General features: G+C 43.0%; 1 protein-coding gene across 1 annotated transcript in view; it reads right to left on the bottom strand.

Annotated features, from left to right (window-relative positions):
- The window catches only part of Msh3 (mutS homolog 3), a 152281-nt gene that overhangs the window by 4231 nt on the left and 121141 nt on the right, over positions 1-26909 (bottom strand). Inside the window, exons 20-22 of the mRNA XM_040728890.1 lie at positions 21722-21879; positions 6989-7175; positions 5040-5169 (exon numbers count right to left, since the gene is read on the bottom strand). Coding sequence (XP_040584824.1) covers positions 5040-5169; positions 6989-7175; positions 21722-21879 — 475 coding nt within the window. The remainder of the gene's footprint in view (positions 1-5039; positions 5170-6988; positions 7176-21721; positions 21880-26909) is intronic.

The following is a 26909-nucleotide window of genomic DNA, read 5'->3' as shown; positions in this document are numbered from 1 at the left end:
AGAGGGGCTGGGAAGCAGATTTACCCTGGCTGACCCATGAACTGACTGCCTTCCAGTCAAAGCCCTCAGAGGTGCCCGGCCAAGCTCCCCTAAATGTCTGACACATTGAGGATGATGCATTGAGGTAGCAAGCTGATGAACATTTTTTGGAAATTACTGTAAGCTAATAGTGATAAATAATAAAGGATATACAGGCCTTGTCCTATAATTCCCAATTGAGGTAATTCTGAAGGACCATCCCAGCCTCCAAACTCTACCCCCCACCCCCACGTGAATTTGAAACTTTTAAGAACCAGAAAGTCCTCAGGTACAGAGCTACATACGTCTTTCAGAATACAAAGCACTGTAGGACCATTCAGCTTTAAAACAAAAACTCAGTATTGAGTCACATATGGTCCCGGCTCTTCGATGGTTTCTGTGACCCAGTGCTGTAAATTCCCCAAGACCCTTCGCTCAGTCTTTTCTTGGTCTAGCGGGAATGCTTTGATAATCAGCTACTGATGATAAAAGCCAAGAGAGTGAACACAACAGTGAATGGGGACCGTGGCATTCACCTCCTCGCAGAGTTCAGTAGCAGACAAGCAATGGCTTTCTCGGGGTGTTTGCTGCAAGAAGCCGACGCCGTCTATTACCAAGCACTAGGAATACCTTCTCTCTCCAAATGGAAGAGGGGCACGGGTAAGGGTGAAGAGCGGGTGAGCACAGATTATGGAAGACCAGAGTCTGGAAACCCCAAGAGCTTTTTGTCACTCTTCCACGAGCACAAGACGAAGAGGCAAGTGAACAGCAGTAGCCATCAAAAATGCAAACCCTAAGAGAAAAAATAGTCCTGGCTCTTTCTAGGCTAACCTAGCTTCCATGCTGGCCTTTCTTAAGCAAGACAAAATTCATTCATCTGTTTGTAATGCCATCTGTCAAGCACACTGCTGGCAAGCATTATCTGACAGCCTGGTATATAGCACACAGCTCTTCTTAGAAATGGATTTGATGACACATTTCCCAGAGTTGTCATTTTTTATCTTTACATATAATATATAGTATATGTTGAGCTACATATGATATATAGATATGTATATGCTGTATATAGACAGTAGAGATGGTTACAACGATGGTTCTGTTTGTCCTTATATTTTTTAAGACAGGCTTCACTGTATTACATGGGTCACCACAAACATTTGGCTCAAGTAATTCGGTGCCTCAGCCTCTGCAGGACCTGGGACTATAAATCCATATCTTCTTTGTGCATACTTTCTACAATGCTTTTTTTTTAATTGAACCTGGGTCCTGTGGGAGAGTAGTCAGTGTTTTTAAGCACTGAGCCATCTATCCTTCTTGTTTGTAGGGTTTTTTTTTTCATTTTTTAATTTAAATTAGAAACAAGGTTGCTTCACACGTCAATTCCAGGTCCCTCTCCCATTCCCTCCCCTCCTCCCGTGCTCTCCCACCAACTCCCACCCAATACCCCCTCCTTTCCCCAGGGAGGGTGAATCCCTCCATGGGGGGTGCCCATAGTCTGTCATTTCATCCAGGGCAGGGCCTAGACCCTCCCCCAAGAGTTCAGGGTGAGAGTGCATCTCTCATTGTTGGATGGGAGTACAAAGTCCATTTGTATACCCGGGATAAATACTGATCTACTACCCAAGGCTCAATAGATTACCTAGGCCTCCTCACTGACATCCCCATTCAGAGGGTCTTGATCAGTCCCATGTTGGATTCCCAGGTCAGTCTGGGGTTCAAGAACTACCCCTTGTCAGGTCAGCTGTCTCTGGGGGTTAAACCAGTCTAGTCTTAACCCCTTTTCTACAATGCTTTTAAGGCATAATAGAGTTATAAACTATAGTTCAATTGCATACTATATTATACTACCCTGGACCTTGAACACATTATTATCATGTTAGTACAAACAGTGGCTGAGTCTAACACGGCATTCTGGTCTCCGCTTCGGCATTATGACAGTCTTCGTGTCTTCAGGTAAAGAAGATGATCACTCGTCACAGCTACCTAGGGGTCTCTTTTTGTTATAATTTGCCTCAAGCCTGTACCTTCTCGGTGGGCTGCATGCATGTCTAGGATGGAAATATGGAGGCAGGTCGGGGGAGAGACGAGTGAAAACAACCCATTGTTTTATATCCTCACCACAAAGGTTCTTACTGAGTTCTTCTCCTACAAGCTACACCCCTTTCTCCAGGGATATTTTGAAAACTAATCACTGTCAGAGTCTATAAATACAATAACCCAGGTTTCTATTATAAAGAAAATTAGCAAAATCTATTATAAGGTCAGGAATGTTATTAAAGAGATATGCTCTGATTGAATAATTCCAAACCTTTCTTACACATATTTATTTGCTTGGGGAACAGTGCCGCCATGGCACGGAGGGCGTGTGGGAGTCAGAGGACAACTTTTGGGAGTGAGTTCTTTCCTTCCACAGTGTAGGTTTCAGGGATTGAACTCAGCAGCGGGCATTTATCCACTGAGTTAATCAAGTTAGCTCAGCAGGTCCTGATCAAGTCAGTTCTGAACTTCCCTGTTTTGATAAATGCATAGGAGCTTTGAGATGGATACAATTAGACATTGTCTTCTTACTCCTTTGCACAGGGCCTCATGCAGACCAAGCTGGCTTTGAACTGACCAAGTAGCTAAGGATGACTTTAAATGATCTCCATGTCTCCACCTCCAAAGAACCAGGGCAGAGGCATGCAATACAATACCCAGTTTTGTCTAAGTTTTTACAGTTGTTCTCCTGACTGGTGATCCATTACTTTGGCTACCACACTCCCCCCTGAAACACAGGCCTTGAACATTTTACCTAGTTACATTGATATTAGTAGTGGCCTACCCAAAATCCATTATCCTTTAAAGAAAACTTTTGTATTAAAAGTAATTGACTTTCTGTCTGTTTAATCATGGCAATCTCCTCACACCCAGCTCTAAAAGTGGATCCTGATTAATTTTGAGAGAAAGTTATTTCTGCCATTCTCACTTAGATTCAATTCAGTTCTGAAAATGAGATTAGAAAGATCCTGAGATGCTAGAAGGCACCTGAAAAAAAGTTGCCTTGTTCCTAAGACAGTTACAAGAAGGAGCAGAGACATAGTTCAGGGGCAGAGTTCACGCTCAGCATAAACAAAGCCTGGTTCAACACATGGTACCAAAAGTAAGATAGAAAAACATGGAAAAGTCTCCTAAATGCGAGCTCCTCTTCTAGTGCTGGACACTGTCAAGTACCCAGTGTGTGACGTCTGAAAGAGCTACAGCCATCCTCCCACAGGCCTGTGGGTGGAGCCAGCAGGGCAGGAAGCCGGAGCCCTGAGAATGGCAGGAGGAGCTGGGGACTGCACTGAGGAGCTACACTGGACGACCTTACCGTCGGATCCAGTGGTCAAGGGCTCTGCCTAGAAACCCACACTTAGAAGGGAAAGCAGAAGAACTCCTAGGGGATCGTAAAGGCAGCCTCAGGACCACAGATGAGCAGCAGGCCTGGGCAGCAACCGGTTCACAAGAGAAGAAAACATAAAGGGCTCCAGCAGGACAGACTGCAGTGGGAACAGGTTCAGTTATGTTGGCGAGGTTTAGAGAAGCATTTTTCAAAGCTACCAGAGGGCCAGGGAGGATTTGGCTACACACTCAAAGCAAACGACAAAATGCAAAAGTAAAAACTAAGCAGGCTTGGCTCTTAGAGGCCACAAGAAGTTGTAAATGAGAGAATGTGCTTGTCTGATGCATGGGCACCACTGTCACTGTAGAGACAGCCAAAACAATAAGCAGGTGCCAGGCAGAGCACGTCAAGGGTGATGTCGAGAGGACAGAAGGGAAGGCTGAGGGCCTGGAATAATGAGACTGCTAATACGAGGTGCCAAGAAATGGGAGCCACACACATCATTCAGAAGCAGGACACAAGTGGAGGAAAGCGTGCCAAGTCTGCCTCGTGCCTGGGACGAGGAGGGGCCTGGGGTGAAGGGATGAAAGCTTGTTAGCAGGGCCTAGCATCATTCAGCTATGTCCATGGATAAAGTTTAAATCAATACAATAAAGTGCCAGACACTTCAGGGGACAGGATTCTGCTCTGGGTTGGCGGTGAGTTCACGAGCTCTTAAGAGGCAACTCCTCAGACCGACCCCGCTGCACAAGTCTGCTTTGTTTGCCCCAAGGGTTTCATTTATTAGCCACTTTCTGTCACACTGGATGTGGATGAATAAGAAGCAAACCTTCATGAGAGAATTTTGATGTGTTTTTCAGGGATCAGGGATTGCTCACCATTACACTTATCTTAGGTCCAGTACTTTGTTTTATTTGGGCCATCTGCCTGATTTCTTTTTAAGTTCTGTCTTTACTACTTTTTCAAAATTAAATTTGGACTCTGGAGTGTCTTGGATAATGGGTTTTCCATTACAGCATACCAACTGTGCCAACTACCACGGGCTGGTAGCTTTAAAAAACTGCTATGGTGGGGGGGTGTTCTAAAGCGTACTAGGTTACTTATGGCACTTGCATCTATTCCTGCTGGCTAATGATATTCCTTTTCAGGGACGATCGCATCCTCTGATGGAAGCAGTACCCAGAGGCAGAAATGTGCATCTTGGACCCAAGCGGCTGACATGGGCATGCCAGTTCACTCAAGATTCACTTTTATTGTAAATAAGACACAACACTACTCCACTATGCGATACGGCCTGTAGTAAGTAATCAGTGTTAAAGGATATGGGGGGAGTGGACATTTTAAAGATAACTAGAAATTCTCTGCACCTGACTATCTTAATCTAGGATAAGTACAGAGGAAAAATGTGTGGGACTGAGAGCTTCGGGAAAAAGGGTTGCCATTTAAACCGATGAGGGAAGAACAGAGAAGAACTTTGAGTTAGCAAACAAACAAATGTACATGCTACATTACTCAAGGCTTATGGCACATGAATTTTGCCAAATGTTCTTTATAACTGATGCTCACAGTTTGTATTATTAATAAGCAATGAGCTCATATTCCCATAAACTTTGAGTTACCACGCTGAAAGTTATGGTTGCTACTGCAAGGGACTGCATACCTGACTCCTGCTTGCTCTCATCCTCATTGACCAAGAATCCCATGTGGTAATTCCCCACCTGCTCTGGGTAACATTTTTCTAGTTCACAAACTGGTGGATAGTGGGTGACGAACAGGGTTAAGGATTTCACCTGAAATAGTAAGACATACAGTTTGTTTTAATTAAAATATCTCAACCTTAAAAATCCAAATCTTCATAAAAGCTGCAAGAAAAGAACAAAACCTACCACAGACTCTTGGTTTAGACAACCAGTTAGTATCTTGCCACATTCCTTTCCTCCCTCCATCCTGTGCAGGCAGACAGGCACACACATGTACATATGCATATGCGCGTGCACACACACACACACACACACACACTTTCCTGAATCATCTTTCCCTTCTCCAGTGCTGATGACTGAACCCAGAGGGCTTTTCACACACTAGGCAAATGCTCTGCTACTCAGCTACATCTTTAGCCCTAACCATTTGGAAATTAGTTGCAGACAGCATCCTTAAATATTATGATTCTATCCTCTAAGAACAAAATCAGTTTCCTACAGAACCAGAATAAAATTTATATACAAGAAATTATCATGGAATATGACTCATAGGTTTTAAGTATCCTCCTTTTTTAGTCTTTTATGACATTAACACTATGATTAACATAGAAGACAACTGCTTTCCTATATAGCAGAAGTTAAAAAGCAGAATTTGAAATCAAAAGAAAAACTAAGTATCACCTATATAAGCACCACTCAAATGAAATACTTGGACATAAACTTAACAAAAAATATTTTTAAATGAAGCCAACAAAAACTTTATAACTCTAAGAAAAGACATCACAGAAAAGCTGAATACAGAGATGCTAAGCCATGCTAGTGTTCTGGAAGAGTCAGTGTTGTCAGAGGGTAGTTCTTCTGAACCACGAGGTCAGGCAACAGACATCCTGTTCTCTCTGGGTCTCTCAGACTGCTTTCCTTGGAGGAAGCCTGGCCTCCCTCACTCTGCTGAGGTTACCTGATAGGCCCAGAGAAGAAGGGAAGAAGGTCCAGCAAGCCATCAGCACCAAGCTCACCTTAGGTGTGAGCTAGGACACTACTGAGATCCTGAAGTCCCTGTCCAGCCCTTCAGCTTACAGCTGCATCCACTGGCAGCCTCACCACAGCTACAGCAAAGACTGAATCAAGAGCTACCCAGCCACTATGGAAACCTGGGTCAACAATGACATCCATTCATAACACTGGCACAGTGTAACACAGCAGAAATTACAAACTAGATCTCAGGGGTGGCAAACTCAGCTCTGTCCTCACTTCCTCTTGAAGCTTCAGCAGATGTTACAATGTGTTGGTGATGCAAATGGGACTTTACCAAATGGAGCAAAATGCATTGCTTTTCAAATAAGAATTTTTTGTTTGTTTGTTTGTTTCTTGAGACAGGGTTTCTCTGTGTCGACCTAGCTGTTCTGGAACTAGCTCTTGTAGACCAGGCTGGCCTACAGAGATCCACCTGCCTCTGCCTCCCAAGTGCTGGGATTAAAGGTGTGCACCACCACCTCCCAAAAAATGAGAAGTATTTAAAGAGAAAAAAAAACATGTTATCATTATCTATGTTGTGTAATAAATATTTGAACAACAACAACAACAAAACACAAGGTGGACCACTTCTGTGGAACAACCACTGACCCTGAGGCTGACCTCCAACTTCCACATGCATGTGTACCCATGTGTACCCCACAAACATGCACATTCCTTGCACACACACATACAAAAGGGGAAAGAGGATGCAGGTATTACATAAAAGCATTATGACCATAGTTATACAGTAACCATGAGAACAGATTTCATGTCTCAACACAAAAGTGAGGTGATATACTTATTAATGAGCTTAGTTCAATTATTTCATATTTAAATGTTACTATAACATGCCAACTTAAAACACTTATCAGTTAATAAAGTGTGGACTGCTTACATCTCTGATAAAATACTCCAGTGTAGCGTAGGCGATGGCGATTCCATCATGAGTGCTTGTCCCTCTTCCCAGCTCGTCCAGGATGACCAGGGACTGTGGTGTTGCTTTCCTGATTATCTCTGCTGTGTCTGTCAGTTCTTCCATGAAAGTACTCCGACCTTTGTATATATTGTCTGCAGCACCCATCCTACAAGCAAGATGCACACACTTTATTTTCCCCCCAGGAGATCAAACACTATTTTATGAACAATAAATTTATGCTGTGTGTGTGGGTGGGTGTGTGTGATGAATGTCTAACACCAAATTCAACCCTGGATGAACATTTTAGACAGTGACTAAAGTAATGGATAGAACTCTGGAAAAGTAGGCAGTTTGAACCATTTTTGTTCTCAAAATTCCAAACCTACACCTTGTTGTTCCCAGGACAAAATAACATTTCTCTGTGTCACTACGCTTAAAAGTCCATTAGTCCTAGGATTTGTACAAGTAGGGAAGTTTTCCAGCATTTTCTTATGAAAAATCCAGGATGATTAAAAAGTAAATTGCTACATACTTACAAAATAATTTGTTTCCACACAACAAAACTTTTGTCCTAGAACTAACTTACAGATGTTTAAGGGCCTTGGACAGCAACTCATAGAGGTTCCCATGTAACCATAGCTCCTAGATGTCAGAGTTCAAAACTCTCAAGACTGTCCTTCCATAAAGCAATCTTCCGGAGCTTTGAATATACAGCGATGCACTGTGCCTGTCTCAGAAAAGGCTCTGACACTTGCATTTCATTAACTCATAACCATAAGTCCCTGAAACTTCTTCCAGAGCACTGGTGACAGTAATAGTCTGTCACGTTTATTTGGGAAAACGTTTACTCAGTGTAAAAGTAATCTGAAAAGATAAGAAAGAGTAGCTGTGTAAAAGAATAAGGTTATACAACTAATTATGAAACCTAGAATTCAGGCTTTAAGTTCACAGTTGGCATCATAGAATGCTAGTCACTGCTGTCTCTGTGAACCCCTTTATCAATTTAGTTCTGCATCAATAGTACACGAACCAGGCACACACTTCACCCCCGGCCTGCAGCACTCCAGTGGGGCCTGCATTCTTCAGAAATCCATAGCCATACTGAATCATGGGCAGCCAGGCTGGAGCAGGCAACTGCAAGGGAGATGAAACCCAATGTCCACGGGTGGGTGCAGCTCCAGTTGTAACGGTAATGAGAGGCATTTGAAAACAAAGTGCTGTCAATTTTATCCATTTTAAAATCAATAAACAGACAACATCATCTGAAATGCTGCTCACTTAGCAACAGTCCAGCTGCATTTTCAAAGTTCATATACTTCAATTCTGCAATGACTACTGTCACAATCTGGATTTTAAATGTTCCCCAAAGGCCACCTGTTGAGGGCTTGATCTGTGCTACTATAGTGAAGTGGTGAGATTTTTCAGCTTGAAGAGAAATGAGAAAACAGAAGAGAGCTGACAAACACCACAGGGAAAATGGTAATACTACAGCTTTCTGAGCATCATTAAAACAATGAGACTTTGTGCTATTCTAAGTAAGAGTGAGAAGGAAAGACTTACAACCAAAGTTCATTAAAAACAACAACAGCAAACCACGAGAGCCCAGGGAACTAAAATAAAAGCATGATCATAGGAAAATAGAAGCTGTGCAAGACCGTGACATTACCCTGGAAGATGAAGCCAAAAAAACCCTCCAGGAGTGTAAACAGACAAGCCCAGAAGTGAAAAGAACCACAGGGGGCCTGAAACCCGGGTGTTCAGACAAGCATGGAGTCAGACACGGAACTATGTGGAGAGGTGAAGGAAGCTTCCCAAGGCAAGAGAAAGCTCGCTTCAAGCAGGTAGTCTCACTAAATATTATGATTAGATGATGGTTCGTGCACTCTTCTGAGTGCAAACCTAAATATTTCAAAGAAAAATCTCATCGAGAACGAAGGTAGGAGACTCAGACTGTACCTTTCAGCCACAATGAAATCCACGTTGGAAGACCAGGAGCAAGCCTTGAAATCTCAAACTTACAAATACAAAACAGATATGAAGGAAAAGCAGGCTATTCTAGGCTTCTAGAACTTGGAACATTGGCTACTATGTTGCTTACACAAGAAAAGAACCTGAGACATAAGAAAAGGAAAAATAGTACTTAAGGAAGGATGAAGGATGAAGGATGAAGGATGAAGCAGTTGAGAGGAAGTGAAAGAGGCCAGAAAGAAACAAGAAACACTTGGGATTGGGATGCTCAGATGAGTCCCTTTTGACAAAGTTTGTATCTTAGAATTTTACATGCTCTACACACGTGTGTAATTTAACATGAATGCATGTGCCGCATTACCCTATAAACTGACTAGAGCTCTGTGTCTTAGACCTAGCTCAGCAAGCCTCCCGTGCCATTCTGAAGCTGCTGCTGCTCTGTGCTTCCTATAACGACAGCCACTGCTTCTGCAACTGTAACAGTAAAAGGCATTGCAGTGTGTGTCACTCTTACTAAAAATGACTGTGCAGAGCCCAGGTTGTCAGCGTGTCAGTCATCTCTGGATGGGAGCATTTCTGATTATCTTCTCCTCCTCGAGCATCTTTCAATCCACCCGGCACAAAGATAAAGACTGATGTGTACACCAAAGAAAAGCCATGTAGGAAGGCCTTCTTTCCCAGCTCCAGTGGGTTAGAACACGGACGAAATCCTGCTACAGCATGGTGGCTAACAGTATCCTACGCGTCCTCTTCATTACCAATGGGGAGCCTTAGGGATCTGACTGGGGTATCTTAGGGATCTATCTATCTGACTGGGGTGTCTTAGGGATCTATCTATCTGACTGGGGTATCTTAGGGATCTATATGACTGGAGTGTCTTAGGGATCTGACTGGGGTGTCTTAGGGACATGACTGGGGTGCCTTAGGGACCTGACTTGAGTGCCTTAGGGACCTGTTGAAACGACTCCATAAACAAAGGCACGTCACGTGCACGCACAGGAGTGGCCAGCTTGGCATAGAGCTGACTTGGAAACAACCAATGGGTACTTTTAGGAAGAAGGAAGTGGCCAGCTTGGCATGGTGCTGCTGTGAAAACACCAATGGGTACTTTTAGGAAGACTGAGTTTGTCAGGAGACATTTACAAATCTCCTTCCTTCTCTTCTTTTGTCCTTCCTACCCTGGCTTGTAGTCTGGTTCTCTGGATTAACCAGGGCCTTACAGATGCTAAGGGCATGCTCAGCCACCATGCTCCACCTCCAAGTTTTGTAGCTCTAGTTTGAGGACAAAGGCACTAAGCTTTGCTCTATTTCTTGACATTTAAAAAAAATCAGCTGTCATCTGGCTAAGGAGCTTCAAGTCTAAAATGGAATTACGTGTTTAAAATTATGTTATTAATGAATTATGTAGGTAGGCATGGTGGTGCAGGTCTGTCTGTAATCCCACATCGGTGGGAAGCTGAGGCAGTAGGATGAGTTCCAGACCAGCCCTAGCAACTGAGCAAGACCTTACCTCAATGTAAAACAACAAAGAGCTGGGGCAGTGCCGTGGTAGAGTGCTTGCTTTGCTTGCTTATGGTCCAAGGCTCAATCCCCAGCACTGATACACACAGACAGACAGACAGACAGACACACAGACACACAGACACACAGACACACACACACACACACACAACAAAGACATACACAGAGACACAGACACACACACACAGAGATACACAAACACACACAGACAGACACATACATACACAGATACACACAAACAGACACACACAGACACATAGTGATACACACAGACAGACACACACAGAAAAACAGATAAACACAGACAGACACACACATACACAGATACACAGAGAGAGACACACACACACAGATTCACACAGACAGACATACTGATACTCAGACACACAGATATACACATCACACACACACGCACACACACACACACACACACACACACACACACACACACACAATTTCCGCATAGCTAGGTACAGAAAAAGCAGAAACCCAAGTAAAGAGACTAGTACCATCGCTCTAGCTGCCACTCAGGAAGCACCTTACACAAATTGGCTAATTTCTGTGTGAGTGAAGCTTCTTCATCCGTAAACAGGGAGTCACTCAATAAAACCAGACAAAGCAAAACAAAACCCTGTAACGTCTGCATCTCGAGTCCACAGTTTTATGAACTGTGTTATATGCAAACATAGCATAAAGCGCACTAGATTAGTCCCAAGCCTAAACTCCATAGCACTGCTGCTTTACATACAATGGACAAACCACTACTCTAAATATGAGCTGACTGGTCATTTGTGTTACAAGAAACAAAAGGATTTAAAGTTATAACCTTATGTTACCATCAATATTTAGGTTTTTGTATATTATTGAGTTTATCCAGAAAACAAGTTAAGAAACATGAAAGATTAAGTACTTTCAGTGGTGGTTTTAAATCACAGGTGATTTTAAAGCTCCCATGGAAAGTTTATTATAATAATATGAAAGTTGGTAGTTAAGTTTGGTACCTAGCTTCAATAATATCCTCAGTTTCCATTCAGTTAAAAACTACATTTGAAAATTTAATTTTTTACAATGACCAATTAATATAAGAATGCCTTTCCTATACTAACTCAGAGGTGGTAAAATTAAACCCATCCAACGGAGAATAATTTGTACAATTCGATTGCCCATTCTTTTAATTCCTGCTCACCTAAAGTCCCTGTTGATCTCTTCAGAGCTTTCCTCCCAGAGACTAACAGACCCCATTCTCCACCTTACACCTGTGTTAGACTGTGTCACTAAGGACCAGCATGGCTGTGGATGCTTCTGGAAACTGCAACCAAAGCCCAGTCTGCCTCTTAGTTACTTCTTAGAAAAAACATTTGTTCTCCTTACACATTCCCTTCAAGAATGCCTGACTCAGACAAGCTATGAACAACAAAAGAGGACTGCACTCCACAGGCCGCTCACCCTTCCCCTACTGTTCCTTTTTTTCTAGGTCTAACGTTTTCTATAGATAATTGGGACACTGCTCTCTTCAACAGTTCCTCTCCTTTGATAGAAAGAACTCGCCCTTTTCACAGCAAGGCAGAAGCCAACTGAGTTGGACAAGTTCTTGGTCACTATTTCACACTTTTGCAGATGAAGGAAGACACTGGGAAGGCAGGTCACCATCCTAAGGTCACTATCAGCAGGACTGGTCCACATCAGGCAAGAGGCGAACACTGGTTTTTCCACTTGGGGCAGGAGGGTTTTGAGTCATCCTGTGTGAATATTATCATGTTGCTACTATTAGGCTAGTTAGTGATTGCGAATATATTTTTAGTTTGTCTTTTTTTTTAAACTTTCTTATAAGCAAAGTTCGCCTGCTCCCCATAGAAAGCTACTGTCCCCGGAGCTGGCACAAGTCCAGTCATAATTCTGCTTTTCTAGAGAACCTAATGTTCCTGACCAGACACTGTGGGAAAGATGGCTCATTAACCCGCCACTGATGCTGCAAGTCATGTGGGAACTGTTTACTGATAAAAAGATCCGCATTAGCCCTCCTTAATGAGCATCGTGTCTATGTATTTCAGTTTGGCTGAATACACTCAATGCAGCTGAGGTTATCTCACATTTCAGTCTTTGTCCTAGATGAGTGCCTCTCGTCAACCATGGTCTCTTACCATCTCACAGCTCAGTCATTTCAGCTTAAAATAACTTCTTGTAGCAAAGCAGGGTGTATAGAAAACAATCAAGAGTTTGTAGTTTTGTATTAAATCAATGACATATCCTGGATAACGACTCTCAAGTTCTTCAGATGTAAACCGTGGTGGAGATGTAGGGAACACTCTAGAACACATGCTGGTGTGTGTGTCTGCTTTACATTCAGTTGTAGCAAAATGGAAAATGCATTCTTTAGCATTCTTCTCAGACAGAGGTTATAGTTATGTGATTAAGAAGACAAAATCAACTGATATTTTTAGGAGTGGCAGCCCACTAATCTTCCTAATCCCCTCCCCCTCCTATCCCATAACCCGTATATAGGTCAACACAGCTTCAGAAACTAGCTGAAGAAAAGAAATGATTGCTTCTTTGAACCAGTTTCTACAATCCAGAACACTTCCAGGAGAGTCTGAGAGATGATTTTTAATGAGATCTTGGCATTTTGAGTTAGTGTGCTACACATTCTCAGTAACAGAGAATGGAGTGGCCTCTCTCCTTCACATCACAGTGGCTGGGTCTTTACAAGGAAAAGGATGCTCTATTGGGGCTTAAATATTAAGTCATCAAATGAAACATTAGTTACCTGTCTTACAATGAGATTCTTTGACATCAAGCACTTTAAAAAAGTAATGATGAAACAAATAAGAAAATGTACCATCTTACTGTCTGGAGGTGTCCAGTTCTGTGGTAGGAAGCACGTTCCCAACATGGCATAGCCATCTCCAATGCCCCTTTCTAGAATGTTCACCCTCTCTAACAGAGACTCTGTAGCCATAGACAGTCTGCTCATCTACCCAGTACAGATGAACTACATTCTATTTTATGACTCTACGAATTTCCCCTTTTTCAATATCTTGGATAAGTAGAACTAGAAAACAATCTACCACTACATATTTTATTTAGGAAATTTTTCAAAATCTTTAAGCATTTTGGATTCTTTACCATTTGTTTCACTTTGCTTAAATATTTGCAGAATTCTGTCCAATAAAGTCATCTAAGCTTCTTATTTTCTAGACAGTCTAACTTGAACTAAAGGTTAGAAACCTACTCAGTAATAAAATACTCGGATTTTTTTTTGTTTGTTTGTTTGCTTCCTTTCGAAGCAGGGTCTCATTATGCAGCTCTATCTTAGAAATCTTATGTAGACCAGGTTGGTTCCCAAATCACAGAAATTCACCCACCTCTGCCTCCTGAGTGCTTGAATTAAAGGCATGTGCTACCACCCTTAGCCCATACTTTAATTTTAAAAAAATGGTTGATGGGATACAGAAAATAATCCAAAAACATAAAGTTTAAGAAGAGAAAAAGTTGCAATTGTTTAAAACTGTGAAGATACCAAATGGTATTTAAAGGGCACACAAAATGTAAAGAGTAAACCCACCTGCCTATTGATACTGTCTTTAGACATAAACATTAACCCATAATGGATGAAATTACAAACTCCTGACGCCTAGAGCTGGGTACTGCAGTGAACATCTGTAGTCCCAGCACCAGGGCAGGAGGATCATTACTATAAGGCTAGAGAGAGCCACTGTCTTAAAAAAAAAAGCTGGGGCTGGGGAAGAACTCAGTGAGAGAGCTTATTTCAAAACACATGTTGGAGTGAAACAGAGGAAGACACCTGAGCTCTGCTTTTGACCTCCAGGTCCACACACTTGAAGACAGAAAGCAGCAGGATGGCTGATTTATACCAACATGCAGGAAGCCGAGGCAAAAGGACTGAAGTTCAGGACTAGTCTGCTTTAAAAAGCATCAAAACTTTGTGAGTGTGGGGGACAGAGAGGGAAAGATAGATGGGGAGTGGGAGAAGAGGGAGGGAGGGAGAGAGAGAGAGAGAGAGAGAGAGAGAGAGAGAGAGAGAGAGAGAGAGAGAGAGAGAGAGAGAGAGAGATCATAATTGCAACATTGGTCATAGTGGCCATCCTACCGTTCAGGTGGCTGACAAGGGGCAGATAAGTAGGAACACTGGCATGGGTATGGAATGGAATACTATTTAGCCTCAAAAACAGGGGATTCTGTTTCTTGTGGAGGGAATGGGATCACAGAGGCTGGGGTGTGGAGGGAGTGGGATCACGGAGGCTGGGGTGTGGAGGGAGTGGGGTCACAGAGGCTGGGGTGTGGAGGGAGTGGGGGGTCACAGAGGCTGGGGTGTGGAGGGAGTGGGATCACAGAGGCTGGGGTGTGGAGGGAATGGGGTCACAGAGGCTGGGGTATGTAGGGAGTGGGGTCACAGAGGCTGGGGTGTGGAGGGAGTGGGGTCACAGAGGCTGGGGTGTGTAGGGAGTGGGGTCACAGAGGCTGGGGTGTGGAGGGAGTGGGGTCACAGAGGCTGGGGTGTGGAGGGAGTGGGGGGTCACAGAGGCTGGGGTGTGGAGGGAGTGGGATCACAAAGGCTGGGGTGTGTAGGGAGTGGGGTCGCAGAGGCTGGGGTGTGTAGGGAGTGGGGTCACAGAGGCTGGGGTGTGGAGAAAATGGGGTCACAGAGGCTGGGGTGTGGAGGGAGTGGGGTCACAGAGGCTGGGGTGTGGAGAGAATGGGGTCACAGAGGCTGGGGTGTGGAGGGAGTGGAGAATTAAGAGTCAAGGGCATAGGATCTTAAACAGGAAGTAAAGATTTTCTTTAGCATTCCATTGCACAGTATAGTGAGTATAGACTACTGTTCATTTCAAACATGCTAAGGGAATGAAAGTGAAATATTTCCATTACTAAAAAACATCAAGTACTTGAAGTCATGGTGTGCCACTTATTATCACATACTGTGCCATTATTACATGTTATACTCATAAGTCAGAATATTACTTTGTACCCAGTAACTTTGTACAGTTACAAGTTCTCAGTTTATAACCCATAACAAGCGTGGACAGGTGAGGTACCACATGCCTCAATCTGTACATTTATGAGGCTGAGGCAGGAGGATGGTGAGTTTTAGGCCACTGTGAGACCATGAAATAAATGAATAAATGACAAATAACTTAATGTATTTCAAACAAATAGATAACAACAACAATAATAATAACCGGCAAAGCTTTCTTAGCTTTAGCTTTGTTTCCGTGCAGCAGCAGGGATCAAACCCAGGACTTTGTACATATGAGGCGAATATGCCACATAAAACAAAACACACATACAGTGGTGCCACATGGCAGATCAAGTAGGCTTCTTACCAAAGGAGTTAAAAACACGTCCACATAAGGACCCACACATGGATGTTTACAGGTTCGTTTTTAGCAACTTTATTCATAATTTTTGAATTTCAGAAGCAATTCGGATGTCTTTCAGTGTGGGAACGGTAACCCAGACAATGGACTGTCGTCTAACACTGAAAAGAAACAAAGTGTCAAGCCCTAGAGGCCCCAGAGGGCGCTTCAACGCATATTATCAAGACAAGGAGGCCTACAGGGCAGAAGGGACTCATACAATTTGCTACAAGCTATAGATACAGAGTAAAATGATCCCCGAGGACCAGCAGCTGAGGAGAGGAAGCATTAATTAAACAGCACACAGGCGGTTTTCAGGAAGGTGACTCTGCCCAAACCAAAATGAGCCTTATGTAAACCACACTGATAATGCTCTGGGTGAGCATGATATGCAATATAGCTTCTTTTGTTGGACCACTCTACTAGGGAGGTTGACACCAGGGCAGGTTCTTACGGCAGGAACCTCTGAAAAGTCTTTATACTTTTTCCTTAATTTTCTATGAACTTAAAACCTCCCTCAACTAAATACAATCTTAAAAAAAGAAAAGTAGAATTTAAGCTCCTTCCCCCCCCCCCATCACACCCCCGAATAGTACCTTTGGGGAACTACAGAGGAGGGATCCATCTGGACCCACATCAAACCTTCAGGAGACTTTGACCCAAATAAAGGTATTAAACTTACACTTCCCACCAAAAAATAGCAGTGAGGTATATCAAGTTTGCTACACAACTAAACATACCAAGGCAAGATTCCTGAAGCCACTAAAGAAAGAGGGATTTGCTACTTTAGTTAAATGCCACCTTCATGTGGTCTCTAGTGTGGGTATTACAACTGAGGAGAAGATGCACTCATCTGAGATGTTTTCATTCTGTCCACGAAGGATGCATTCTACTCTGTACATTTGTCACAGTTTGTGTTCAGCCAATATTTTCAGAGTTAAACTAAAGTGGATGAACAAATTGGCTCTTCACTCAAAAGCAAACATATGAAATGATATTAAGCATCGAGCACCTATTACCTTTTAATTTCTATTTCATACCCATGCCATCCTAAATACAGTTCCTCCTAACAGTAGACACTACCAAGGAAGAGTATGGGTGGCACACCATTCAGTTATTCACTAGGGGCCAGTTATTGTAAATACCTCAACTCATAAACATTTTATTCGCATAAACAGAAACAATGTTGAGAGGAGAGGACAATTGTTTTACTCTTCTCAAATGGCTTTCTAACCACATTAATAACTCATTGCTCTTCTCAAACTTAATTACCTAGTCTGAGAAGCTGAATAAGGCTTAAGCTTGCACTCACACATCAGGAAGACAAACAACAGATTTGATCTCAGTGATACCCTAGTAGCTAATGATGCTGGAAACAGGCATCTCACTGATGAGCACATACATCCTAGCATACCAATTTAAATACATCACTTAGAGCCAAATAGCTAATGACTCAGGACAGTATTCACATGACCTTATAATATTCAAGAGAACAGATACCCAACCATCTGTCTGACTGCAGTTTTCCCACCATCTCCTTCCTATGGCATACTGCATGAGCCACGGCAGACAAGCCATTGGTAATCATGGACTACACATGTTTAAGCTCAAAGTTCCAGATGTCCAATAAAACACAAAAACAAGCATCTTAAAGTCTGGAGACAAACCTTATGCAAACATCTCACTCAGTTTAGCTGCAGTGTATTTTTCAATGGACACAAAAAGGATTTTTGAGTAACAGAATTGTAATTTGAATAACCACTTACTTTTACTGGAAGAATTGCAAAGCATATGAAATAAAGATCACAAAGCATGTGATAATTCTGTAACCTGAGGCTGTTCTGACATGAACTTTTAAAACACCAATGCCTAGGTACCACTTTGGAGAGTCTGGGTAGAAACGCTATGGACTGGGCTTAGAGCGGCACTGTAAACAGGCAGCCTTTGAGAATCACAGTAGAGAAACCCTCCTGTATCAGATCAAACTTGCTTCCTCACATGATCCTTGAATTTAGATCTTGATGTCTGGCCAGCCAACTGAAAAGGATGAAGAGGAAGCAGCCATTGGATTATAATGGGAGACCTGGCAGACAAGGGAGTACACCGCATTCCCCAAAGCTTTTTGTAAATAAGCACAGTATGTACATGGGAGAGGGGACTAAATCTCCCTAGCATCAAAAACAACAAAAATCTACCAGATGGTACTTCATATAAGGGACATTAAATAATAGAAATGAACATGTTCCTCCAGCAATCTGGATAACATAGAGAAATGGCACCAAATGGGTATTTCTTATTCTGATTTAATATTAAACATGAAGATAAACTTCACACACTGCTGCTACTAGCCAGTGTGGCCTCCTTAGAGAAATTAAAAGATGATGTTCCTTATAACCTAGCAATTTTACTCCTCGGTATAGACTAGATGAAGAAGATTCACTTATGTACAGCACACAATGTATAAGTCAGGGTCATGGACACCCAGAAGCTGCTTTTGCTCAAAAACATTAATTCCTCACTTGGACCCATAATGCAGCTGAGAGCCTTCATTCTGTATCTAAGCAACTGAAACTCCCCATCAAGTAACAGGAGGCTCCAGGAAAGCAACCACAGGAATGACTTATGACACAGAGGCCAAAGCGTCCAGCAGGGGCAATCATCACCTGTGAACTAGACAGGCACAATTTCTTGGAGCCAGAATTGAGACAATGATCAATCAGACCACACTACGACCAATACCACTTCACTCTGCAAACATCCCCCTCCCCCGCCTCAACACCTCTTTTTCAACCTAAAGTTCATGCCAGTAATTGAGGATAGTTTTGGGGGTCATGGGGCCCTTTATCTGCTTCTCTCCTTCCTCTGCCTTTTGCAGAGGGTGGGTGGCTGAGCCCAGGCCACTGGGGCCCCTGGAGCCAGAGCTTATGCCCCAGTGCTCAAGTAACACAAGTACCAAAACTGCTAAGCTGCTTATATCTGTAAGAAATTGAAATCATGCTAAATGCCTGCCAAGGGATGAGTGGCACATGCCTACAACACAGCATAGTAACTGGTATAGTAGCATATATATCCACACAGTTGCATTTATAAATATAAGGAGGGGAGAACACCGCTCATATATTAGGATGGTGCAGTACTCATAAAACTTAAAACTATACCAAATGCTGTAAGGTATTGCTTCAAAGAACATGTACACAGCAGAAGGCATTGGATGCACGAACAGCAGATCATGGAAAAGCAGGATGTGTGACGAGGAAGCTTTCATTTCACTTTATATCCCCTATCCTATCAGATATTCGTGGTGATGTATTGTTTATGATCTAACAAATAAAGCTTGCTTGAATATCAGAGTGTAGAGCTAGCCACAGCCATAGAGGCCAGGCAGTGGTGGCGCACACCTTTAATCCCAGGACTCAGGAGACAGAGGGATAAATCTCTGTGAGTTCAAAGGGCTGCATTAGAGTGAATAAGTCTAAAAGAGAAACAGCACTAGAGAGTATATAAGGAGCTCAGTGCAGTCTCAGACGCAGTGTAGGAGTCTGAGGCTTGGTGAAGAGCAGTGAAGTCTGGAGATGCAGTCTTGGTTCAGTGGATCGCCCCTTCAGTCTGAGCATTGGCAGAGGTGAGGACTCTCTAGTGGGCTGGCTGCTTGGCTCTTTGATGTTCAGCTTGGACCCCAATATCTGACTCTGGGTTTTTATTATTCATGCTACAGATATCTGTCATAGTGTACCTGTTACTTTTATAATCAAACGGCTGAGTCTAACAAGACTCTGACCTTTACTAGTTACTCAGTTTGAGGTATCAGACTGGATTCCCACCATTTATTCCACTGTTTCCCACGCCAAGATTCTGCTCATAGGGTCCCATTGTGCTGTGTTTAAAACTTTCCTGTGTTCATGTTCCTGCTGTAACCTGGGGACAGAGCTAAAGATCCAAATGGATTTAGGTTTGGTGTTTTGGCCAGAAGACATCACAGTCTATGTTTTGATCCTGTACCCGATGTCTGGTTGTCCCTCTTCTGGTGATGTGAGCCATTTCTAACTATGACTAGTACCTTAAGGGCTACCCTGCAATCCATAGCATCCTTTCTTGCTAATAAGTCAGAGTTTCTATAAGAAAAACTTCCCCTCAAGTCAGGAGAGATACTTCACCTCCAAAGTAACACATGATTATTTTTGGTTTAGGTATCATTGTGACTTACTTATTCCAGCATGCTCCAAAAATGATCAATACATTTTGTATTGTTTTGTTATGATCATAAATAGCAGGATATAACATCCTCTCTGGAAACTACCAGAACATGTGCAAACCTATGCTCACAAATAAAACACAGAACAAACAAGTCCCTCCTTAGCCCTCTAGCTTCCTCTTCCTGGCCATTCTTCTCCAATGGCACCTCACTTCAGACTCAGTTCACATCCTGTGCTCCCTGGAGTGAGGACCTGACACTTCTAATGCTGCTGCTGGTACTGCTTTGCTGGGAACAGAAGTCACTTTTCAGACCATCTCTTTTGCCCCCAGGAACCTACAAAGGAAAAACTAGGCATAATGGCTCAAGCTTGTAGCCCCAGCACTTGGGAAGTTGGACAGTCAGCATCTAGGGGCTTGCTGGTCAGTTAGCAAACTTAGTTAGCAAACTTCAGGTCCCACTCAAAGACCCTGTCTCAAAGAAAAAGACAGACAGCTCCTGATTCTTGAAGAACATCCATATGCTTATGCACACAGATGCATCCCCTCCCTCCCTCCCTCCCTCCCTCCCTCCCTCCCTCCCTCCCTCCCTCCCTCCCTCCCTCCCTCCCCTCTCTCAGCTCCAGTGTGTAGTATTCTGTTACAGCAGTAGCAAGCAGATGAAAACAGCCCTCTCCCTTCTGCAGGTACCAGGACTCTGCAGCCATAGGCACCTGCCACTGTTATCCCAACAACTCATCTCGCCTCCACCACTGTACCCATCTCCCACCAAGCCCTGGTTTCCTTCAGGCACTCCTGGAGCCTCCCTACAGTTCCTTCTCTCAGTGCCTACTAACGTGGTGTCTGCACATACCACTCCATCTGAAAAGCCCCTCCCCCTTCTTTGACTAGTGAACCGGCCTTTGGCGGCGAGACTCTCAAAAGTCAAAAGAAATATTGTTTCAATGTACAGATTTCAAGGTATTTCAGTATCTGCCCAAGGTCATTAACACTGATGATAGGATAAATTCTGGTATGATTCAAGGGTCTAGTGTCCAAACATGAAACTGGACAGTAACAGACATGCTACATGGAGAGCCTGGGTATTACATAGTGTTATGTTAATATATATATATATATATATATATGGATAAACTACAAGTTCCTTTTAGGAAAGCCAGGATATTCTACTCACATTGCTAAGAAAGCATGAAATTAAGTTTACACATTGAGGTTAGTATGCCCTGGCCAGTTACATGCAATGTTTGAGAGCGGAAACAAATGTGAATTGGACAATTTTGCTGGGTACTTCTATCTCAACAATGGGAAGGGGCAGGTTTCAGGTTCCCATGCTAGAAGGCACATCATAACTTCTTTTCTCCACTTAAATATTGATTGCTATTTCTTCACAGTCTTTTGGCTAAGCCTGAATATAGATACTGATTCCCCCACTAAGATTTTGTTTAAAGGACTCATTTAAAAGAATTGAAAAAAAAAAAGACTTGCTGCAGGAAAATGACACCCTAGGTCTCTTCCATATTAACATATGTGATGACAGATGATTTATGCTCCTGAACCGAGAGTTTTACATGTAAACTCACTTATCCAAACTTGTACATAAAAAGAGAGTTTGTATGATAATGTGGCCTCGGCATATATTAAGAGAATGAACACTTACCTTGTGAAAATGGCATCCACAATCCCAATTGTTGCTTCCTCTGCAGGAACGTAGGAACCGATCTGAGCCATGATAGCAACCAATGCGACCTGTTTTATGTAGGAGCTCTTCCCACCCATGTTTGGTCCAGTAATTATCATTACCCTCTCAGAGTCTTGCTGGAAACAAACAAACAAATGGAATTTCACTTAGTGCACCAGAAGGGGGTTGGAATGGCTGCTCCTTATTTTGGGAGTGCAGATTGAGATAGGGTCTCACTATATAAGCCAGGCTGGCTTTCACCTCATTGCGTAGACCAGGCTGGCATCATATTTCAATCTCCTGACTCCCCCTGCCAAGAACTGGAATAAAAGATATACACTACCATGAGTGGTTGAGAGGGTTTTGTTTTGTTTTGATTTTTATGTGGTATCTACAATTCATTCCACAAAAGGGACTTCATTAGGCAAAGTATTGCTCTGTAACATATTACATGTCACTTAATTAATCCATTTTCCACTCCTATAACAAAATTCCTGGGGCTGGGTAATTTGTTAAAGAAAGAATTTCATTAAGGCCAAAGTTCTAGATATTCAAGAGCATAGTGATGACTTGTTCTTGGGCCTAGTAAAGGTTTTCACAGTGAATGACATCGAAACGGTGGGAGATGTGCCAGAGGTATTCCCTTTGCAGACAGGAAGTGAGAGGCTGGCAGGAGCCGGTCTCGCTCCTTTCATAAAGGCCCACTCTCACGAGAAGTAACCCATCCCAGCAGACCAGCATCAATCCTTTCTGAGAACAGTACCCCATGACTTAGCTGTCTTCTACTTGGCTCCCCCTTATTGGGGGGTGATGACAAAGAAAGACATATGGTCACCAAGAATATGAAAAGGTGGCCTACTTCAATACGGAAAATGACATCGTACAGAGATACCACCTCTTCACACACACAGGATAGTAACACCAGGAAGAAGGAAGGAAAGAAAAGGAAGACAGCCTGCCATGAGAGAGGGGCTGGAACTTTTATTCTGCCTTGGGAGAAGCTGCAGTAATGTCTGTGAAAGCAGAAAATAGACACAGCCAAACAATTCTGCTCCCATGTACATGCAAAATGGAAGAAAGTATGAATACAACAAAAGACACGGAAAAGGCTCGGCAGCAGTGCCTCTCATGATAGTCTGACCTGGAGTATCTCAATTTTCCCTACCCTGGAACGCATAAACGGTAGAGGCACCAAATAACAATACGTGCAGATGTAGGAGAAGGCCAACAGTGCAAAAGAAAGCCTGATAGCCAAGGGCGGGGCTAGCGAGCCAACAAAGACATGGATGTCCTTAAACAAAGGCGGGAAAATGGTCAGCTGTATGAAAATGAGTAAAGTCCCAAACCTCATGAAACTTAACTAAGTGGATGAAGGAATAAACTGTGAAAAGCAAAACCCACCACTTTTAAGAGAAAACATAGGAAGAAAAATGGAGAATTGGTTACTTAGTGGAAACATAAAACATTTCCACCCAGGTCAAACACAAATGTGTATGATGTGCACCAAAACATAAGCAAAAGACTGTTGACAGCCGCCTCAAACTGGAAACTGCTCCAGCGTTACCCACAGATAAGCTAGGTTGCAGCTGCACAGAAACGGCTGTGACAAGGAAGAACACAAAGGTGTAAACTGTCAAAGGGAAGCTGTCACCAAACAAACACGACTAAGCAACCGTGTTGTGTGCTCCTACCTCCTACTGAAATAGTGGGGGACAGGCAGAGGGTATAAATAGGCTATTTGTAGCCTACAAAACACACAAGATCTAAAAGCATATTAGCAGGGAAGTGTAATCAGAAGCATTGCACAGGAGCACGACAAGCTATTCCTAACATTTATGTGAAAGAATATCTGGTAAGTAGCCAAGGAAAATGAAATCAGCGGACAGCTGAACTCCAGTGTTTATTGTAGAAAGATTTACAATGGCCAAGAAATGGAAACAACCCGTCAACATCAGAGGGCAAAGGAATAATATCCCACCGTATAATACCAATATTATGATACCTACTACAATGGAATGTTACTCAGTCATAAAACATAATAAATTCTGCTATTTGTGGCCAAATGGGTGAAACTAAAGGCCACTATGCTAAGTTAAATAAGCCAAGCACGCGATCAAATTCATATGTAGAATATAAAGCTCTTGATCTCATTCAGGAGGGGATGGACCAGAAACTGAGGAAGCAGAGGGATGGGGGAGAAGTTATCAGTGGAGTGGGAAGCTTGGTGCTGTTACACAGCAGGCTGACTACAGAAACTGATGATGCACTGTGTTTCAAGAAACTAGAAAGATTCGGAGCGCACTTGCCATGTGAAACATCTGTCTTTCTAATGATTCTGATGTCTATTTCCATATTTAATCATGTGTACCAGGGGACACTTTGATACTTGCAAAGTCAAAAACAGCAATGGATAAAGACTGAAGTGTGTGGAAAATGACTTCCAACCAGCTTCTAACTGGCCTTTCTGACCTCCATACTTATTTCCCCATCAAACATCAGTTTCAACTATTCAATATAACACCATAGCATGATTAAACATCATCCTAAGACTCTTTGAAAATGTAGGGAATTGTCCGTGCTATTAAATTAAGAATACAGACTATAAAATACTTAATGCGAGACCGTCACAGTTATGTTTTAAAATTGAAAACAAAGCTGGGTAGTGGTGAAGAACACCTTTAGTCCCAGCTCTCAGGAGGCAAGGGCAGGCAGATCTCTGAGTTCAAGGTCAGCCTAGTCCACAGAGAGAGTTCCAGGACAGCCAGGGTTACACAGGGAAACCCTGCACCAAACAAACAAACAAATAGATAAAATAAATTAAGTAGCTGATTAATTAAGGCAAAAATAAAAAGGTAAGTAAAAGGCTAAGGGGTCCTGTCAAAATGCCAATAGCATCTCCCTCAGATTAAGGAGCAGTTTCCTCCCCTTTCTCACTTCCTTCGTACCACAAACCTCAGTCCCTAACTTTCTCATAACTGGAATCTTCAGGAAGTCAGCACTGATACCCACGTAGTGAGTATATATGCTGAGGACCATGAAAAAAAACTGGAGAGATTTTATCTGTAACATCCATTTCTATGAGAACCTTGACGACCCACAGAATGGGAAGGAAAAGAATAAAGATGGGGGCTGGAGAGAAGGCTCAGCAGTTAAGAGCACGTGTTGCTCTTGCAGAGAATCCAGTTAAATTCCCAGTACCCACATGGTGACCATTTGTAACTCCTGTTCCAGGGGGCCCCTTCTTCTGACAGCCTTCAATCCAGGCATGCACATGGTGCACACACTTACAGCAGGCAAATGCTTATAACAAAATAAATCTTAACAATACTATAAAAAGGAATAAATATGAATAGAGAACCGGCCCACATAGCAGGAAAGGTGGTGTCTACAAAGAGTTTGGGCAGCTGATGTGGTTCTCTAGATCTCTATTCCTTCCCCTTAAAAGACAGTAAATTAAAGGGTCTCTTAGTCTAAATTCAGTCACAGGACACAGATGCGGAGCTAGAGGTGTCTGTGAGCCACCATGCGGATTCTGGGAACTGACCCCAGGTCTTCTGCAAGAACAACAAGTGTTCTTAACAGCTGAACCATCTCTCTAGTCCCAAATGGCACTTTCTTAATCAACCCTAAAGGCCCTCCAATTAATAGACATTATAAACATAAACAGGAGACACAGTGAAAAAGTCATCAGGCACTGAAACATAATACTTCCTATTGTCCCCACTCTGTAGGCAACTGTGATGGCTTCTGACTGGGTGCTCTCGCGGCTAAGGGGATAAATGAGCCCTCTCAGGCTCTTTCTGAAGGGCACTAATCCTATTCAGGAGGATTCCACAAGTCAACTCCAATGGTTAGAAACATGCCTTCAACACTATAATCTTGGTACTTAGGATTTCCACGTGTGACTCTGGAGGGACACAAACATGCTGACCATGCAGTGGGTCTTCTCAGAAGCCTGAGCTAATCGTGGCAGCTGCTTTGTGCCACTGCTGCTTGTGTAGCTGACTGCCTCTTTTCAGAACTCGCCCTGCACACAGCTTAGTTGCAGCAGACACCCCCAGGCTCTTCCATGCCCAACTTTCCTACCTAACCCACACTTGTGCCAGGGTCCTTTGGTGCCAGTACTTCATGTTGGCCCGTTCCTGCCTCAAGGCCTTTCCACAGGTCTGGAAAGACCTTCCACAGCCAGGCTGTGTGCGGAGCCCCTCGGCCTGTCATTCCATTTTCTTTGTTTCCTCCCTGCAATGACCTTATCTTGCTTATTACCCACCTCACTGCTAGAAAGTTCCCATGATAGATGAGTTTGATAGCTAAATGTGTTACAAAGGAGATATCTACCACATTTACATTTTAAAAGCAGTGTCTACATTACCTATAAAAATTAGGAAGATATGAGTCCTTTTCTTCATCCCAAGATGACAAAGTAGGGGAGACAATGGCCAAGGACTTCACCCGCCCATTTAATGTGCTCATCTATCTTCTGGCTAGGATTGGTATCTGAGGTACCACATATCAAAGGCTTCCAGATAGATTCATAGCACACATGAAATCTGTCCAGAAGAGCAGTCAGGATGAGCGAGCATTCCCTAAGATAACAGTCAAAAGCCACTGTTAGTATGAGTAAACATCCTAACAGGACAGATTAAAGCCAAAACTTGGCTAGAACTCTCTCTGTACTCACGGAAGCCTCCTGAAGTGAACAGGATTGTACATGACTGGACTGTTCAGACAACCAGTGCAAGGTCATATACACGAGCAAGTCTTACGATACTGCAGAGAGAGGAAATGATGGATTAAGATGAGCAGAGGCAAACAGAATCTGCAAGTGCCTTACCAGGAGGCCTGACAGAGTGCTGCCTGAGAGCCAGTGGGAGATGGGAGGGGCCTTGCTGGAACCAAGGCTCAGGTATCAAACAGCACTCAAAGTTTCACCCACACATGCACGGAAAAGAGAAGGCTATGGAATCTGGGCACCTCTCTCAAGAGTTTGCCTTTGGCATGAGTGGCATCCACCCGAACAGTTCAAAATTTAAGAGTCAAAATGTTGAGTAGAACTTGAAATAATCAGGCACCCACATAAAACACTATCTTCTTTGGGAAAGATGAAAATTCAGCAGCAAAAGAAAGTCATAAAGCGCTGGGAGACAGCTTAATTAGCAAGTGCTGT

This window comes from Mesocricetus auratus, unplaced genomic scaffold (genome assembly GCF_017639785.1).
Source record: "Mesocricetus auratus isolate SY011 unplaced genomic scaffold, BCM_Maur_2.0 Super-Scaffold_100020, whole genome shotgun sequence".
NCBI classification, from domain to species: domain Eukaryota; kingdom Metazoa; phylum Chordata; class Mammalia; order Rodentia; family Cricetidae; genus Mesocricetus; species Mesocricetus auratus.
This window is presented reverse-complemented; position numbering and strand designations above follow the sequence as displayed.